Here is a 19,592-nt window from a genome sequence, read left to right as displayed (position 1 = left end):
CGCGCCAGGTCTCCCCTAGAGGCAGACAGCCGCGCCAGGTCTCCCCTAGAGGCAGACAGCCGCGCCAGGTCTCCCCTAGAGGCAGACAGCCGCGCCAGGTCTCCCCTAGAGGCAGACAGCCGCGCCAGGTCTCCCCTATAGAGGCCGACAGCCAGCGACACCCGTGGCAGGTCACCCCTAGAGGCGGGCACCCATGCAGGTGATGTGTGCTGCAGCGCAGGTAGAGCAGACTGTGTATTCTCATGGATGGCACCAGCCATGACGAATGTTACTGGAGATGAAGGCGACATCAGCCCTTGACCTGGAGAACAATCAGGGGCCTCATTCACAAAAGCGGTAAAAATTCCAGGTGTAATGTGATCCCGCCAGTGATGGGGCCATCTCCCAGGATGCAGTTAGGTACATGACTGACACCAAACACCTGAGAAGATGGAAGTTTGGAGCATAGTTGTCAGGACGGCCCCAATGTAGAAATCCCCAGACTGTGACAGTGAATACAGGGGCACGGCCATAATGTGGGGGAGGGGTAGTCATTATACACTCACTAGGGGGCGGGGCCAGGACAGAATCAGCGTTATAATCATCAGTTAGAATTTCCAGTCCTCAGTTTGAGATAAAGAATCGGCTCCTGAGACCCCATTGTCGTCAGTCACGGGGCCCGCACATTAAAGTGACGCAGGGGCCCAGAAGACGTGCCCCCCATCCCCCCCAATATCAGCTGACTCTTCACTAATAAAAAAATGTGCATTTAGTAAAATCCTGCGGCGTCCCCGGTGCACGGGTTCGTCAGCGCCAATCTCTCAAGCGCTGCCCTTAGCTTTAGTCTTGTGACCAATCAATACCATCAGGATGTTATTGCAGTCACTTTAGCTGGTGCAGCCTGACACCGAGCGCCTCTGGGAGATGGCCGCCAAGCCCGCTGTACATGACTGCGCAGAGAAAACATAAAACTCCCCACAACTGGTTCTTACTGGAAACCACTGGTGGGGCTGCTGTAAAAAAAATAATATAAAAAGCACCGCTATGCGGAAAACGGGAAGACCGCGAGCACAGGCTAAGGTGCGCTATAAAACCACCTGGGAATCGGCCGGATTCATTGTGCAGTTTCTCCGCCGGGTTATACATCGCTCCTCAGCTGCCACCGGTTTAGTAAATTTGCCGCTGATATTGAGGCGACTTCTGACTAGTGGAGGACACACGCTCCTACCATGCGGCCCACACAAATCCCAGAGCCTGTCTACCGGGGTCCGGCTGCATATAGTGTATTGTGCTTGTGAGGTCATCAGTGGTCCTGGGAGGGCTCAGAGGCTGGAGGCCGCAGGGGCCTCTGTCGGTACTAGCACTGAGAACTATCCACATCCTTTCCTCTCTTGGCGCCAGGGTCCACGTTCTTGGCGGTGCCTTTGTCGCCTACTTCTGGGGGCCGAAGGTTCAAAGAACTTTGTGTCTGGTCTGGTTTCTTTCCATCTCCTGCATATCCCAAAGTCTCTGCAAAGCTGAGGAGAGAGACCACAGCAGTCAATCAAGCGATCCCACCACAACCTAAAGACAGGAGCAAGGGGGTCCAACATCAGGCTCCTCCCCCTTTTAATGAGAAGGAGGGGCTCCAGTTTACCATATGCTGGTCATACATAATAAAAAAAGCACTCATCCATGCCCCATTCATTTCTATGATGAGTGACTGTACGTGAGCGGAGACTGTGCAATGCAAAAACTGCTCCCGTTTTGTGTCTGCAGCTTCTGTACAGATCTATGAGTCTCCAGGGTATCATGGGGAGAGGTGGGAGACAATGAGGCACAAGAGGAGACGAAATGGGGACAGGCAGAAAATGAATATAGGATGGGTTAATTATGTGCAATGAAAAGGGGAAGACAAATGATGGCATAGAATGGGCAGAACAAGAGGAGGACAAGCAGAGAATGGGCAGAACAAGAGGAGGACAAGCAGAGAATGGGCAGAACAAGAGGAGGACAAGCAGAGAATGGGCAGAACAAGAGGAGGACAAGCAGAGAATGGGCAGAACAAGAGGAGGACAAGCAGAGAATGGGCAGAACAAGAGGAGGACAAGCAGAGAATGGGCAGAACAAGAGGAGGACAAGCAGAGAATGGGCAGAACAAGAGGAGGACAAGCAGAGAAAGGGCAGAACAAGAGGAGGACAAGCAGAGAATGGGCAGAACAAGAGGATGACAAGCAGAGAAAGGGCAGAACAAGAGGATGACAAGCAGAGAAAGGGCAGAACAGGAGGATGACAAGCAGAGAATGGGCAGAACAGGAGGATGACAAGCAGAGAATGGGCAGAACAGGAGGATGACACGCAGAGAATGGGCAGAACAGGAGGATGACAAGCAGAGAAAGGGCAGAACAAGAGGAGGACAAGCAGAGAAAGGGCAGAACAAGAGGATGACAAGCAGAGAAAGGGCAGAACAGGAGGATGACAAGCAGAGAATGGGCAGAACAGGAGGATGACAAGCAGAGAAAGGGCAGAACAAGAGGAGGACAAGCAGAGAATGGGCAGAACAAGAGGAGGACAAGCAGAGAATGGGCAGAACAAGAGGAGGACAAGCAGAATGGGCAGAACAAGAGGAGGACAAGCAGAGAAAGGGCAGAACAGGAGGATGACAAGCAGAGAATGGGCAGAACAAGAGGAGGACAAGCAGAGAATGGGCAGAACAAGAGGAGGACAAGCAGAATGGGCAGAACAAGAGGAGGACAAGCAGAGAATGGGCAGAACAGAAGAAGAGGAGGACAAGCAGAGAATGGGCAGAACAAGAGGAGGACAAGCAGAGAATGGGCAGAACAGGAGGATGACAAGCAGAGAAAGTGCAGAACAAGAGGAGGACAAGCAGAGAAAGTGCAGAACAAGAGGAGGACAAGCAGAGAAAGGGCAGAACAAGAGGAGGACAAGCAGAGAATGGGCAGAACAAGAGGAGGACAAGCAGAGAATGGGCAGAACAAGAGGATGACAAGCAGCGAATGGGCAGAACAGGAGGATGACAAGCAGCGAATGGGCAGAACAGGAGGATGACAAGCAGCGAATGGGCAGAACAGGAGGATGTCAAGCAGAGAAAGAGCAGAACAGGAGGATGACAAGCAGAGAAAAAGCAGAACAGGAGGATGACAAGCAGAGAAAGGGCAGAACAAGAGGAGGACAAGCAGAAAATGAATAGACAACAGGCAGGACAGGTGGGGAAGGAATATAGAAGGTCAGGATAGGCAGGAGACAGGTGGAGGATGAGTACAGAATGGGCAGAGGAAAAGCATGGGAAGGAACCATGATGAGTGAGTATTGGGCAGAGAACATGAAGAGGAGAAGCAGAGGACGGGAAGTGGTATCTGACAGGCAATGGCAATCTCTGAATCCTCAGCAGCGGATATTTCAGCTCTGCGGGGCGCTGCATTAGTACGTGGCAGCGCTCCAGAAACACCCCTACCAGCAAAACAATTTGAACTCAATTGCATCGAAAATGGACAAAACCTGAAATCATCATGAAGAAGAAGAAATTTACATGTCAGTGAAAAGTCTCTGACTGGGGGAGGGGGACACCGGGGCTCAATTAAGAACTGCTGCCAAATCCAGACAGGCTTTGTCTGAGCAGAAGGCCGGCAGTTAGAAAACGCGGCTCCTCCTGCGGCTCCCGTCAGTGGCAAAGATTTCACTGAAGATCTCGGGGCTGAGAAAGGAACTCGCTGTTAAAAGAACACTCCGAGGAAACCGCTCCTAGCACTATAATAGCTGAGAGACCATGCAAACCCTCCATGTGACTGATCGGAGATACACACACCTTCGTAAATGCAGCTTTGGATGTGGAAAGATTCCACTTACCCGATGGACGAGCGCTTGCGCCGGCAGTATTACACTGCCAGATCATCGCTAACCAGAGTTACTATGAAAGCTTGTTAGCGATGATCTGCACAATTATCTGCCCGACCAATATAAGCTTAAAGGGAACCTGTCACCAACGTTACGCTGCCCACACTAACGGCAGAATAAAGCACAGACAGGCGAGATGATTTCAGCGGTCGGTCATTTATAAAATAAAAGCAAGTGGTTGCAGAGACCCGACATCACAATCATTGCAGACTGGGCCTGGAGAAGAGTCCCGGCCTCCTGAGAAGAGTCCTGGTTATTCATGAAGTCCTGCTCTCCGCCCGCCCGCTGATGGCCGACCGGCTTCTGCCTAGTGTTCTCTCTAGGAGAGATCTGACAATAGTCAGCAGATAGGTGGGAGAGCAGGAGATTATAATAACCCGGACTCTTCTCAGGAGATTATAATAACCCGGACTCTTCTCAGGAGATTATAATAACCCGGACTCTTCTCAGGAGATTATAATAACCCGGACTCTTCTCAGGAGATTATAATAACCCGGACTCTTCTCAGGAGATTATAATAACCCGGACTCTTCTCAGGAGATTATAATAACCCGGACTCTTCTCAGGAGATTATAATAACCCGGACTCTTCTCAGGAGATTATAATAACCCGGACTCTTCTCAGGAGATTATAATAACCCGGACTCTTCTCAGGAGATTATAATAACCCGGACTCTTCTCAGGAGATTATAATAACCCGGACTCTTCTCAGGAGATTATAATAACCCGGACTCTTCTCAGGAGATTATAATAACCCGGACTCTTCTCAGGAGATTATAATAACCCGGACTCTTCTCAGGAGATTATAATAACCCGGACTCTTCTCAGGAGATTATAATAACCCGGACTCTTCTCAGGAGATTATAATAACCCGGACTCTTCTCAGGAGATTATAATAACCCGGACTCTTCTCAGGAGATTATAATAACCCGGACTCTTCTCAGGCGGCTGTGACTCTTCCAGGCCCGGGCTGCAGTGATTATGATGCTGGTTCGCGGGAACCACTTACCTTTAGCTGATGAGTGACCCAGCGCTGACATCAGCATTTCTGCCACTACTGTATGCCGCCCTCAGTGAGGTCAGCGGAAAGTTGATGACAGGTTCCCTTCTCACTTCCGCAAGTGGCAGTTATCATGTAGATGCAGTTAATACCCGGCACTTACTAATGTATTGTGATTCTCCATGTCGCCTCCTTTGCTGTCTGGATTCATTTTTCCATCACATTATACACTGCTTGTTTCCATGGTTATGACCACCCTGCAATCCATCGTCAGTGGTCGGGCTCGCACACTATAGAAAAACAGCTTCGGCCTATGTGAGTATCTGTGGTTCCGTCCACCAGAGGGGCCGGTGCTTTTTCTTATATTATGCAAGCACGACCACCACTGATTGATTGCAGGGTGGCCGTAACCATGGAAATGAGCAGTGTATAATGTGATGGAAAAATGAATCCAGCCAGCGAAGGAAGCGACATGGAGAATCACATTACATTAGTAAGAGCCTGGTATTAAATGCATCTACATGAGAAATGACACTTGTGGAAGTGAGAGGACCCCTTTAAGACCAATGACAGACACGAGACAGCCATCAGTAGATACGAGACAGCCATCAGTAGATACGAGACAGCCAGATACATATGAGATACGATAGAGAGATACAAGCTAGATAGATAATAGATATGAGATATTATAGATAGATATTATAGATAGATATGAGATATTACAGATAGATATGAGATATTATAGAGAGATATAATATACAGTCCGGGTGTAAGAGGCTGCAGTTCCTCCGAGGTTCCAGGCAGACAATCCCCAGACTATTTTGGAGCGTTGCCTCATCATTAGTATTTGGACAGACAGACAGACAGTCCTCCTGTTACATGGGGGGGCCGCTCAGCCTCCGCCAGCCATGACTAATTCTGTTAATTCCAGTCTGGGGCTCGCGGTGCAGCTGCTTCCTGCTCCGGCGCTAAGATTACAGGAAAAGCGAAAATCCCTTAATTGTATGGGATGATGGGATTAGCGGCGCCTTCCCCCGGATCATTCTATCCGCCACACACAGCCACCGATGCCCGTCATCACCAGAGCGGCCACTGGCTTATTATAGATCATGGACTGATCATTTTAAACCTGTCTCCTCCCATAATTCCCTGTGGGGGAGGGGCCTAGAGTTGTGTTCATCCTGAGCCTCCTGGTCCCTGAATAGATGTGTGATCGTCAGAAGTCATTGATCTGATAATATAATAGGCAGACAAATATCAGGAGCCGGACAATAGGGGAAGGGGCAGAGGATCCCCAGCGGAGGGCGCTGCAGCCGTCACTAATGTCACAGGCTGGAGGAGGCCTCAAAGTATTTGTAGTCGTTTCAAGGGAGTCTAGGACCAGTAGCTCCCAAAATTCACTGACTAGGAGAGGCTGGGACTTGTAGTCCCCTCCACAGACAACCTCTTCTTCAGGCTGGTGACACATTTGCCACTCTTCCCGCCATTCAGACTGGAAGCAACAATTCATCACTTCCTGTGACAACCGCAAGGTGGAGGGCAGGTGTCATCCCTGAGTTGTCAGGGATCAGCATGGCCAGAGGGATAAGGACGCCGCTGATCCCGGTCTGTGTAGCCTACAGGTGAAGCCCCCCCCCCAATATACTAAACTCCAGGAAGAGACACTTACCGAGACGCCATCTTCGTCTGGAGCCGCTTGTCCAAGAGCAGCGGCTGCCCCTCCTCGGCACCCCCTCCATCTCCGCTATCTGGGACCCGGGGCTTCTGGCTGATGGCGGAACCCAGGACGGGCAGCGATTTGGATTCGAGGGCGCTGAGGGTCCCTGCTGCTCCCCAAGAGTAAGAAAGCAGAATGATTACCACCATCATCACCATCACCCCCATCATCATACAGCAGACATTAGCCATGGCTGCCCGGTGACCCGCCTGATGCAGCGGTTACTTCCCCGACTCTACAGCCGGGTCTCGTTACTTTCTGATCCTCTGACAAAAGACTGAACTGCGGCCAAAAACGGCAAACACTGTGCGAATTACAATGGACAAGGTGGGTGTGGCCTACAAGGAATTTGCATACAAAGTAAAACATTTTTAACCTTCATGATTCCTGCACCTGCAGAGCTGACAATCTAATCAACGTGCACCGAGTCCAACATTTACCGGATGAGTCTTGTTCAGATGTCACTTTGCGGCGCCGTAAAATTCTTTCCAGTTCACTTTCCGTGGAGGCTGTTGCCATGGCGCCAAGTCTCTTCTTGCTGGGGGCGGAGCCAAAGGAATCCTAAAGATGATGAGAGTTACAGTCAGAGAAGACAACAGACACAGCGGGGGTAGATGTAAATTCACCAAATGTCGCCACTCACCAGAATCCCCCGTAGCTCCTGAACCGCGCTGTGAGACTTCACCACCTGTAATAGGAAGGCACGTCACACACTGCGCAGTCTACTGCTCTCTGTTATCAGCCATTACAGGCCGGGAACAGGACGACTGTAGGACAGGAGAATACAGTCTATTGCCCCCTGTTATCAGCCATTTCAGGGGAGAGGACGACTGTAGGACAGGAGAATACAGTCTATTGCTCCCTGTTATTAGCCATTTCAGGGGAGAGGATGACTGTAGGACAGGAGAATACAGTCTATTGCCCCCTGTTATCAGCCATTTCAGGAGAGAGGATGACTGTAGGACAGGAGAATACAGTATATTGCCCCCTGTTATCAGCCATTTCAGGAGAGAGGATGACTGTAGGACAGGAGAATACAGTCTATTGCCCCCTGTTATCAGCCATTTCATGGGGAGTAGATGACTGTAGGACAGGAGAATACAGTCTATTGCTCCCTGTTATCAGCCATTTCAGGAGAGAGGATGACTGTAGGACAGGAGAATACAGTCTATTGCCTCCTGTTATCAGCCATTTCAGGGGAGAGGATGACTGTAGGACAGGAGAATACAGTCTATTGCCCCCTGTTATCAGCCATTTCAGTGGAGAGGATGGCTGTAGGACAGGAGAATACAGTCTATTGCCCCCTGTTATCAGCCATTTCAGAGGAGGAGGATGACTGTAGGACAGGAGAATACAGTCTATTGCCCCCTGTTATCAGCCATTTCAGGGGAGAGGATGACTGTAGGACAGGAGAATACAGTCTATTGCCCCCTGTTATCAGCCATTTCAGGGAGAGGATGACTGTAGGACAGGAGAATACAGTCTATTGCCCCCTGTTATCAGCCATTTCAGGGGAGAGGATGACTGTAGGACAGGAGAATACAGTCTATTGCCCCCTGTTATCAGCCATTTCAGGGGAGAGGATGACTGTAGGACAGGAGAATACAGTCTATTGCCCCCTGTTATCAGCCATTTCAGGGGAGAGGATGACTGTAGGACAGGAGAATACAGTCTATTGCCCCCTGTTATCAGCCATTTCAGGGGAGAGGATGACTGTAGGACAGGAGAATACAGTCTATTGCCCCCTGTTATCAGCCATTTCAGGGAGAGGATGACTGTAGGACAGGAGAATACAGTCTATTGCCCCCTGTTATCAGCCATTTCAGGGAGAGGATGACTGTAGGACAGGAGAATACAGTCTATTGCCCTCCTGTTATCAGCCATTTCAGGGGAGAGGATGACTGTAGGACAGGAGAATACAGTCTATTGCCCCCTGTTATCAGCCATTTCAGGGGAGAGGATGACTGTAGGACAGGAGAATACAGTCTATTGCCCCCTGTTATCAGCCATTTCAGGGATGAGGATGACTGTAGGACAGGAGAATACAGTCTATTGCCCCCTGTTATCAGCCATTTCAGGGAGAGGATGACTGTAGGACAGGAGAATACAGTCTATTGCCCCCTGTTATCAGCCATTTCAGAGGAGAGGATGACTGTAGGACAGGAGAATACAGTCTATTGCCCCCTGTTATCAGCCATTTCAGGGAGATGAGGATGACTGTAGGACAGGAGAATACAGTCTATTGCCCCCTGTTATCAGCCATTTCAGAGGAGAGGATGACTGTAGGACAGGAGAATACAGTCTATTGCCCCCTGTTATCAGCCATTTCAGGAGAGAGGATGACTGTAGGACAGGAGAATACAGTCTATTGCCCCCTGTTATCAGCCATTTCAGGGAGAGAGGATGACTGTAGGACAGGAGAATACAGTCTATTGCCCCCTGTTATCAGCCATTTCAGGGGAGAGGATGACTGTAGGACAGGAGAATACAGTCTATTGCCCCCTGTTATCAGCCATTTCAGGGGAGAGGATGACTGTAGGACAGGAGAATACAGTCTATTGCCCCCTGTTATCAGCCATTTCAGGAGAGAGGATGACTGTAGGACAGGAGAATACAGTCTATTGCCCCCTGTTATCAGCCATTTCAGGGGAGAGGATGACTGTAGGACAGGAGAATACAGTCTATTGCCCCCTGTTATCAGCCATTTCAGGGGAGAGGATGACTGTAGGACAGGAGAATACAGTCTATTGCCCCCTGTTATCAGCCATTTCAGGAGAGAGGATGACTGTAGGACAGGAGAATACAGTCTATTGCCCCCTGTTATCAGCCATTTCAGGGAGAGGATGACTGTAGGACAGGAGAATACAGTCTATTGCTCCCTGTTATCAGCCATTTCAGGGGAGAGGATGACTGTAGGACAGGAGAATACAGTCTATTGCTCCCTGTTATCAGCCATTTCAGGGAGAGGATGACTGTAGGACAGGAGAATACAGTCTATTGCCCCCTGTTATCAGCCATTTCAGGGGAGAGGATGACTGTAGGACAGGAGAATACAGTCTATTGCTCCCTGTTATCAGCCATTTCACAGGAGAGGATGACTGTAGGACAGGAGAATACAGTCTATTGCCCCCTGTTATCAGCCATTTCAGGGGAGAGGATGACTGTAGGACAGGAGAATACAGTCTATTGCCCCCTGTTATCAGCCATTTCAGGGGAGAGGATGACTGTAGGACAGGAGAATACAGTCTATTCGCTCCCTGTTATCAGCCATTTCAGGGGAGAGGATGACTGTAGGACAGGAGAATACAGTCTATTGCCCCCTGTTATCAGCCATTTCAGGAGAGAGGATGACTGTAGGACAGGAGAATACAGTCTATGCCCCTGTTATCAGCCATTTCAGGAGAGAGGATGACTGTAGGACAGGAGAATACAGTCTATTGACCCCTGTTATCAGCCATTTCAGAGGAGAGGATGACTGTAGGGACAGGAGAATACAGTCTATTGCCCCCTGTTATCAGCCATTTCAGGGAAGAGGATGACTGTAGGACAGGAGAATACAGTCTATTGCCCCCTGTTATCAGCCATTTCAGGGGAGAGGATGACTGTAGGACAGGAGAATACAGTCTATTGCCCCCTGTTATCAGCCATTTCAGGGAGAGGATGACTGAGTACAGGAGAAATTACAGTCATTGCCCCTGTTATCAGCCCATTTCAGGGAGAGGATGACTGTAGTACAGGAGAATACAGTCTATTGCCCCCTGTTATCAGCCATTTCAGAGGGAGAGGATGACTGTAGGACAGGAGAATACAGTCTATTGCCCCCTGTTATCAGCCATTTCAGAGGAGAGGATGACTGTAGGGACAGGAGAATACAGTCTATTGCCCCCTGTTATCAGCCATTTCAGGGGAGAGGATGACTGTAGGACAGGAGGAATACAGTCTATCGCCCCCTGTTATCAGCCATTTCAGTGGAGAGGATGACTGTAGGACAGGAGAATACAGTCTATTGCCCCCTGTTATCAGCCATTTCAGGGGAGAGGATGACTGTAGGACAGGAGAATACAGTCTATTGCCCCCTGTTATCAGCCATTTCAGAGGAGAGGATGACTGTAGGACAGGAGAATACAGTCTATTGCCCCCTGTTATCAGCCATTTCAGGGGAGAGGATGACTGTAGGACAGGAGAATACAGTCTATTGCTCCGTTTCTGTGGATTGGTAATGGCGGTTTTTTCGCTGTCAGGCTTATCACTGTGGCCACAGGTTCTTGGCGCCAGCCCCCATAAGAGCTGTGTTGTGTGGGTGCTGTAGGTGGGCGAGGGGCAGACACACGCACTTCAGCTCAGCGGTATACAGAATGCTTCTTATGAGAAAACCTGGGAATCACTGAGCGCTCGACACCTTGAGATATAAAGACGTCGGCATCCATTGTTGGCACACAATGGCGGCACTCCACGGCTGAGAGCCCCCCGCCCCACTGCGTCTATCTTCACCTTATCCACTTGAAGTCATTTATAGCAAATTACATCTTTGTTAACGACTCAAGGATGTGTTTCCCATTCAGCCGACAACTGCGCAAACGGTCATCACCGAGCAGCGTCACAAAGCACAACGGGGCCAGGTAACGCTCATCTCCCAGCACAAACCCGGAGCACCCGTGAGGTGCAGCGATTAAATATGGAGGACGGGGAACTAATCTGTGAATGTCGGCGGTGGACAGAGAAGGAGATGGACGACAAAGCATGCGGTGGATACAGCGAATCTCGGGAGGGGGGGTTCAGGCTCAACACACGGGATGACGGGATGATGTGAAAAGAGAGGATGCATGCTACACACAGCACACGTCTTACTGAGGCGTCTTCCACACTTGTAGTAGGGGGCGCCGCTGAGGCCATGGGGGGCTCTGGAGGGGTCACCTGGTCATACAAAGAGCAATGATGATGAAAAACTGTAAACTGAGCAGAGTGCGCAAATCCTGAGCTACATCACGTCGTCTACTCCATTCACACCCAGAGCTGCAGCCACTATGCTGCTGCTACAATCATGTCATCTACTCCTGTAACACCAAGAGCTGCTGACACATCATGCATTGTACTCCAAGATTGCCATTCACCGGTAAAAGTGTGAAAGCAGCTCTCGAGGTAAGCACAGAATTGTGACTGCAGCTCTGAAAGTGACTGGAGTACACACTCACACCCCCTCCTCCAAAACCCTTCCCCCCACCAGAACTATTTCTGCCCCCCCCCCCTCCACCCTCCAGAACCCTTCGCCCCCACCCCCCAGAACCCTTCCTCCCCCACCCCTCCATCCTCCATCACCCTTCCTCCCACACCCCTCCATGCTCCAGAACCCTCCTCCCACACCCCTCCATCCTCCAGAACCCTTCCTCCCACACCCTCCATCCTCCAGAACCCTTCCTCCACACCCCTCCATCCTCCAGAACCCTTCCTCCCACACCCCTCCATCCTCCAGAACCCTTCCTCCCACCACCCCTCCATCCTCCAGAACCCTTCCTCCCACACCCCTCCATCCTCCAGAACCCTTCCTCCCACACCCCTCCATCCTCCAGAAACCCTTCCTCCCACACCCCTCCATCCTCCAGAACCCCTTTCCCACCTCCCAACCCACCCTCCATCCTCCAGAACCCTTCCTCCCACACCCCTCCATCCTCCAGAACCCTTCCTCCCACACCCCTCCATCCTCCAGAACCCTTCCTCCCACACCCTCCATCCTCCAGAACCCTTCCTCCCACACCCCTCCATCCTCCAGAACCCTTCCTCCCAACACCCTCCATCCTCCAGAACCCTTCCCTCCCACACCCCTCCATCCTCCAGAACCCTTCCTCCCACACCCCTCCATCCTCCAGAACCCTTCCTCCCACACCCTCCTCTAGAACTGAGGGTTTGAGATGGTGGACATACGTAGAGGGGGTCCTCATCTATAAGTCTCATGGTGTGATGTATCTTGGGTGGAGTCGCCCCTATGAGTGCGCACGCTCAGTAGTCTCCAGTCTCAGTCTGACACTGTTGGGAGTTGTAGTCTGACTGCTGTGCCCCCAGTGACCCCTCACCTGTGGCTTGACTCGCGTGGTCTGCTGCACCGGCCTCAGGTGGACGCCCTTCTTGATACGGTCCATCATCTCATCCACGGCCTGCTGCTTCAGGTTGCCCACATTTCCTGCTGGAGAGAAGGCAGGGCAAGAGATGAGCGCCCCCAAATATCTCAGCACAGACACTGCCCCCCAAAGAGCACCCCTCATGGAAACAGAGGACCAGACATGTGAACCCCAACATCCTGCATCCCCAGGACCCCCAGACCCGGCCCCCAGCACCACAGAGAAGCCGGTCACCCCGCTGTACCCCTCCCAGTGACATATTATAAGTAGACCCCCCCTCGGTGATATATATATGTGAAACCCCTCTCCCCAATAATGTGGATCCCCCAATAATATGTGGACCCCCCTCGGTGAGATATATATGTGGATCCCCTCCCCCAATCAGAACGTCGCGCACGTCTCTCCGATCTCCTGTGGAGCGGTAGAATGGCGCCGGCGGTGTGCTCCTCGCTCCATTATCCGATGACTACAATGGGAAATTCAGGCTCAGATTTGTCGCTTGTCTATTGTCTCCGGTGAATGATTTCAGAGCCGCCATCGCAGCAGAAGCCGTCAGCGGCGGCGGCACTTAATTCCCCACTTTACATACTGACATTTACAGAGCCGCACCGGGCGCTTTACTAGAGGCGAGAAGACACGCATTACCTGTTGTGTTAACAACCCTTTCACTGCTACAAAACTACTACCCCCAGCATTGCTGGGATCTACAGGGGAAGCCAGCCAGCAAGGAAAACTACCACCGCCAGCATTGCTGGGATCTACAGGGAAAGCGGGCCAGCAAGGAAAACTACCACCCCCAGCATTGCTGGGATCTACAGGGGAAGCCAGCCAGCAAGGAAAACTACCACCCCCAGCATTGCTGGGATCTACAGGGGAAGCCAGCCAGCAAGGAAAACTACCACCCCCAGCATTGCTGGGATCTACAGGGGAAGCCAGCCAGCAAGGAAAACTACCACCCGCATCTACAGGGGAAGCCAGCCAGCAAGGAAAACTACCACCCCCAGCATTGCTGGGATCTACAGGGGAAGCCAGCCAGCAAGGAAAACTACCACCCCCAGCATTGCTGGGATGTACAGGGGAAGCCAGCCAGCAAGGAAAACTACCACCCCCAGCATTGCTGGTATCTACAGGGGAAGCCAGCCAGCAAGGAAAACATTGCTGGGATCTACAAGGGAGGCCAGACTGCATGGAAAAACTACAATTTCCAACATTGTTAGGCCGGACCCCGGCGCAGCTCTTACCGCTGTCCCCCTGCGTCGCACTCCCCTGCTTCACTGCGGCGGCCGTCACCAAGGGCTTCTTCCGGATAATAGACATGAGAGACCTGAGAACGACAGGAGAAGTAGTCACACCCTCCGGCCGGCGGGAGCCGAAGTAGTCACACCCTCCGGCCGGCGGGAGCCGAAGTAGTCACACCCTCCGGCCGGCGGGAGCCGAAGTAGTCACAAACCCTCCGGGCCGGCGGGAGCCGAAGTAGTCACCCATCCGGCCGGCGGGAGCCGAGTAAGGTCCACACCCTCCGGCCGGCGGGAGCCGAAGTAGTCACACCCTCCGCCGGCGGGAGCCGAAGTAGTCACACCCTCCGGCCGGCGGGAGCCGAAGTAGTCACAACCCTCCGGCCGGCGGGAGCCGAAGTAGTCACACCCTCCGGGCCGGCGGGAGCCGAAGTAGTCACACCCTCGGCCGGCGGGAGACGAAGTAGTCACACCCTCCGGCCGGCGGGAGACGAAGTAGTCACACCCTCCGGCCGGCGGGAGACGAAGTAGTCACACCCTCCGGCCGGCGTGAGACGAAGTAGTCACAACCCTCCGGCCGGCGGGAGACAGTAAGGTAGTCACACCCTCCGGCCGGCGGGAGACGAAGTAGTCACACCTTCCGGCCGGCGGGAGACGAAGTAGTCACACCCTCCGGCCGGCGGGAGACGAAGTAGTCCACACCCTCCGGCCGGCGGGAGACGAAGTAGGTCACACCCTCCGGCCGGCGGGAGACGAAGTAGTCACACCCTCCGGCCGGCGGGAGACGAAGTAGTCACACCCTCCGGCCGGCGGGAGACGAAGTAGTCACACCCTCCGGCCGGCGGGAGCCGAAGTAGTCACACCCTCCGGCCGGCGGGAGCCGAAGTAGTCACACCCTCCGGCCGGCGGGAGCCGAAGTAGTCACACCCTCGGCCGGCGGGAGCCGAAGTAGTCAACACCCTCCGGAGGCGGGAGCCGAAGTAGTCACCCTCCGGCCGGCGGGAGCCGAAGTAGTCACACCCTCCGGCCGGCGGGAGACGAAAGTAGTCACCCTCCGGCCGGCGGGAGACGAAGTAGTCACACCCTCCGGCCGGCGGGAGGCCGAAGTAGTCACACCCCTCCGGCCGGCGGGAGACGAAGTAGTCACACCCTCCGGCCGGCGGGAGACGAAGTTAGTCACACCCCTCCGGCCGGCGGGAGACCGAAGTAGTCACACCCTCCGGCCGCGGGAGGAGACGAAGTAGTCACACCCTCCGGCCGGCGGGAGACGAAGTAGTCACACCCTCCGGCCGGCGGGAGACGAAGTAGTCACACCCTCCGGCCGGCGGGAGACGAAGTAAGTCACACCTCCGGCCGGCGGGAGACGAAGTAGTCACACCCTCCGGCCGGCGGGAAGACGAAGTAGTCACACCCTCGGCCGGCGGGAGACGAAGTAGTCACACCCTCCGGCCGGCGGGAGACGAAGTAGTCACACCCTCCCCTGGCGGGAGACGAAGTAGTCACACCTCCGGGCCGGCGGGAGCCGAAGTAGTCACACCTCCGGCCGGCGGGGAGACGAAGTAGTCACACCCTCCGGCCGGCGGGAGACGAAGTAGTCACCCCTCCGGCCGGCGGGAGACGAAGTAGTCAACCCCTCCGGCGGCGGCGGGAGACGAAGTAGTCACACCCTCCGGCCGCGGGAGACGAAGTAGTCACACCCTCCGGCCGGCGGGAGAGAAGTAGTCACCCCTCCGGCCGGCGGGAGACGAAGTAGTCACACCCTCCGGCGGCGGAGACGAAGTAGTCCACACCTCCGGCCGGCGGGAGACGAAGTAGTCACACCCTCCGGCGGCGGGAGACGAGTAGTCACACCCTCCGGCCGGCGGGAGACGAAGTAGTCACACCCTCCGGCCGGCGGGAGACGAAGTAGTCACACCCTCCGGCCGGCGGGAGACGAAGTAGTCACACCCTCCGGCGGCGGGAGACGAAGTAGTCACACCCTCCGGCGGCGGGGAGACGAAGTAGTCACACCCTCCGGCCGGCGGGGAGACGAAGTAGTCACACCCTCCGGCCGGGGAGGACGAAGTAGTCACACCCTCCGGCCGGCGGGAGACGAAGTAGTCACCCTCCGGCCGGGGGAGACGAAAGTAGTCACACCCTCCGGCCGGCGGGAGACGAGTAGTCACACCCTCCGGCCGGGGAGGGGACGAAGTAGTCACACCCTCCGGCCGGCGGGAGACGAAGTAGTCACCCCGGCCGGCGGGAGACGAAGTAGTCACACCCCTCGGCCGGGGGAGACGAAGTAGTCACACCCTCCGGCGGCGGGAGACGAAGTAGTCCACAACCCTCCGGCCGGCGGGAGACGAAGTAGTCACACCCTCCGGCCGGCGGGAGACGAAGTAGTCACACCCTCCGGCGGCGGAGACGAAGTAGTCAACCCTCCGGCCGGCGGGAGACGAAGTAGTCCACACCTCCGGCCGGCGGGAGACAAGTAGTCACACCCTCCGGCCGGCGGGAGACGAAGTAGTCACACCCTCCGGCCGCGGGAGACGAAGTAGTCACACCCTCCGGCCGGCGGGAGAAGTAGTCACACCCTCCGGCCGGCGGGAGACGAAGTAGTCACACCTCCGGCCGGCGGGAGACGAAGTAGTCACACCCTCCGCCGGCGGGAGACGAAGTAGTCACACCTCCGGCCGGCGGGAGACGAAGTAGTCACACCCTCCGGCCGGCGGGAGACGAAGTAGTCACACCCTCCGGCCGGCGGGAGACGAAGTAGTCACACCTCGGCCGGCGGGAGACGAAGTAGTCACACCCTCCGGCGGCGGGGAGACGAAGTAGTCACCACCCTCCGGCCGGCGGGAGACGAAGTATCACACCCTCCGGCCGGCGGGAGACGAAGTAGTCACACCCTCGGCCGGCGGGGACGAAGTAGTCACACCCTCCGGCCGGCGGGAGACGAAGTAGTCACACCCTCCGGCCGGCGGAGACGGAGACGAAGTAGTCACACCTCCGGCGGCGGGAGACGAAGTAGTCACACCCTCGGCCGGCGGGAGACGAAGTAGTCACACCCTCCGGCCGGGGGAGACGAAGTAGTCACACCCCTCCGGCCGGCGGGAGAGAAAGTAGTCACACCCTCCGGCCGGCGGGAGACGAAGTAGTCACACCCTCCGGCCGGCGGGAGACGAAGTAGTCACACCCTCCGGCCGGCGGGAGACGAAGTAGTCACACCCTCCGGCCGGCGGGAGACGAAGTAGTCACACCTCCGGCGGCGGGAGACGAAAGTAGTCACACCCTCGGCCGGCGGGAGACGAAGTAGTCACACCCTCCGGCCGGCGGGAGACGAAGTAGTCACACCCTCCGGCCGGCGGAGAAAGAAGTCACACCCTCCGGCCGGCGGGAGAAGAAGTAGTCACACCTCCCCTCCGGCCGGCGGGAGAGAAGTAGTCACACCCTCCGGCCGGCGGGAGACGAAGTAGGTCACACCCTCGGCCGGCGGGAGACGAAGTAGTCACACCCTCCGGCCGGCGGGAGACGAAGTAGTCACCCTCCGCCGGCGGGAGCAGAAGTAGTCACACCCTCCGGCCGGCGGGAGCAGAAGTAGTCACACCCTCCGGCCGGCGGGAGAGAAGTAGTCACCACCCTCCGGCCGGCGGGAGGAGAAGTAGTCACACCCTCCGGCCGGCGGGAGGAGAAGTAGTCACACCCTCCGGCCGGCGGGAGGAGAAGTAGTCACACCCTCCGGCCGGCGGGAGACGAAGTAGTCACACCCTCCGGCCGGCGGGAGACGAAGTAGTCACACCCTCCGGCCGGCGGGAGACGAAGTAGTCACACCCTCCGGCCGGCGGGAGACGAAGTAGTCACACCCTCCGGCCGGCGGGAGACGAAGTAGTCACACCCTCCGGCCGGCGGGAGACGAAGTAGTCACACCCTCCGGCCGGCGGGAGACGAAGTAGTCACACCCTCCGGCCGGCGGGAGACGAAGTAGTCACACCCTCCGGCCGGCGGGAGAAGAAGTAGTCACACCCTCCGGCCGGCGGGAGACGAAGTAGTCACACCATCCGGCCGGCGGGAGAAGAAGTAGTCACACCCTCCGGCCGGCGTGAGAAGTAGTCGTCACACCCTCCGGCCGGCAGGAGAAGTAGTCGTCACACCCTCCGGCCGGGAGGTTAACTATACAGAAATACATACCTCCTACGTGGCACAGTCCAGAAGTACATACCTCCTACGTGGCACAGTCTAGAAGTACATACCTCCTACATGGCACAGTCTAGAAGTACATACCTACTGCGTGGCACAGTCCAGAAGTACATACCTCCTACGTGGCACAGTCCAGAAGTACATACCTCCTACGTGGCACAGTCCAGAAGTTCTCTTTCCACATGGTCTCCATTCAGCCCAACCACCATGAGGACTTCAGCTTTGTCTCATCACTGCAGAATTTCCCACATAAATCTCCTCACTTTACTACCCCCCCCCCCCCCCCTCTACTGCCCCAACATTGTCATTCTGCTCCCGCCATCAATGCTCCCCAGTGCCCAAAACACTGTACTGGAGAATAACTGGGCCATGGAGATAGTGCCCAAAATGCTCCCACAAGTCCCACCAATAGTTATAATTCTATCCCAGTGTCCTCACTAGTAGTAGTGCCCTCCATACTGTGCCCAATAATAATGACCCCACAGAACCCCAGAAGTAATACTGCCCCACAGCGACTCCGGTAGTAATAAGGCCCCTCTAAAGGAACCCCTTGTAGAGCCCCCAGAAGATATAATGCCCCCCTCTAGTATCCCCAGTAGATATAATGCCCCCCTCTAGTATCCCCAGTAGATATAACGCCCCCCTCTAGTATCCCCAGTAGATATAATGCCCCCCTCTAGTATCCCCAGTAGATATAATGCCCCCCTCTAGTATCCCCAGTAGATATAACGCCCCCCTCTAGTATCCCTAGTAGATATAACGCCCCCCTCTAGTATCCCCAGTAGATATAATGCCCCCCTCTAGTATCCCCAGTAGATAACGCCCCCCTCTAGTATCCCCAGTAGATATAATGCCCCCCTGTAGTGCCCCAGTAGATATAATGCCCCCCCTGTAGTGCCCCCAGTAGATATAATGCCCCCCCTGTAGTGCCCCCAGTAGATATAATGCCCCCCTGTAGTATCCCCAGTAGATATGATGCCCCCCCTCTAGTATCTCCAGTAGATATAGTGCCCCCAGTAGATATAATGCCCCCCCCCCAGTATCCCCAGTAGATATAATGCCCCCTGTAGTGCCCCCAGTAGATATAATGCCCCCCCCCCCCCAGGATCCCCAGTAGATATAACGCCCCTCTCTAGTATCCCCAGTAGATATAACGCACCCCTCTAGTATCTCCAGTAGATATAATGCCCCCCTGTAGGATCCCCAGTAGATATAATGCCCCCCTGTAGTGCCCCCAGTAGATATAATGCCCCCCTGCAGTGCCCCCAGTAGATATGATGCCCCCCTGTAGTATCCCCAGTAGATATAATGCCCCCCCATAGTGCCCCCAGTAGATATAATGCCCCCCTGTAGTATCCCCAGTAGATATGATGCCCCCCTCTAGTATCTCCAGTAGATATAATGCCCCCTGTATTGCCCCCAGTAGATATATGCCCCCTGTAGTGCCCCCGTAGATATAATGCCCCCTGTAGTGCCCCC

General features: G+C 54.8%; 1 protein-coding gene across 4 annotated transcripts; it reads right to left on the bottom strand.

Moving 5' to 3' along the window:
- Positions 1-14,049, bottom strand: LOC122923571 (shootin-1-like). 4 transcript variants are annotated; one of them, XM_044274418.1, is made up of 7 exons: positions 13,944-14,049; positions 12,658-12,764; positions 11,438-11,503; positions 7,233-7,277; positions 7,030-7,150; positions 6,542-6,698; positions 1-1,496 (listed from the first exon to the last, which is right to left on the bottom strand). In XM_044274418.1, exons 1-7 carry the CDS (start codon positions 14,017-14,019, stop codon positions 1,337-1,339), a joined length of 732 nt encoding a protein of 243 aa, XP_044130353.1. In that variant the 5' UTR covers positions 14,020-14,049; the 3' UTR covers positions 1-1,336. The 4 variants fall into 4 exon arrangements, with proteins under 4 accessions (XP_044130353.1, XP_044130352.1, XP_044130355.1 ...); XM_044274417.1 differs by having other exon boundaries at positions 12,658-12,767; positions 13,944-14,025; XM_044274420.1 differs by lacking the exon at positions 11,438-11,503.
- Between the last annotated feature and the right edge of the window lie 5,543 nt (positions 14,050-19,592).

The sequence above is a fragment of the Bufo gargarizans genome, unplaced genomic scaffold (genome assembly GCF_014858855.1).
Source record: "Bufo gargarizans isolate SCDJY-AF-19 unplaced genomic scaffold, ASM1485885v1 original_scaffold_1744_pilon, whole genome shotgun sequence".
Lineage (NCBI taxonomy): Eukaryota > Metazoa > Chordata > Amphibia > Anura > Bufonidae > Bufo > Bufo gargarizans.
This window is presented reverse-complemented; position numbering and strand designations above follow the sequence as displayed.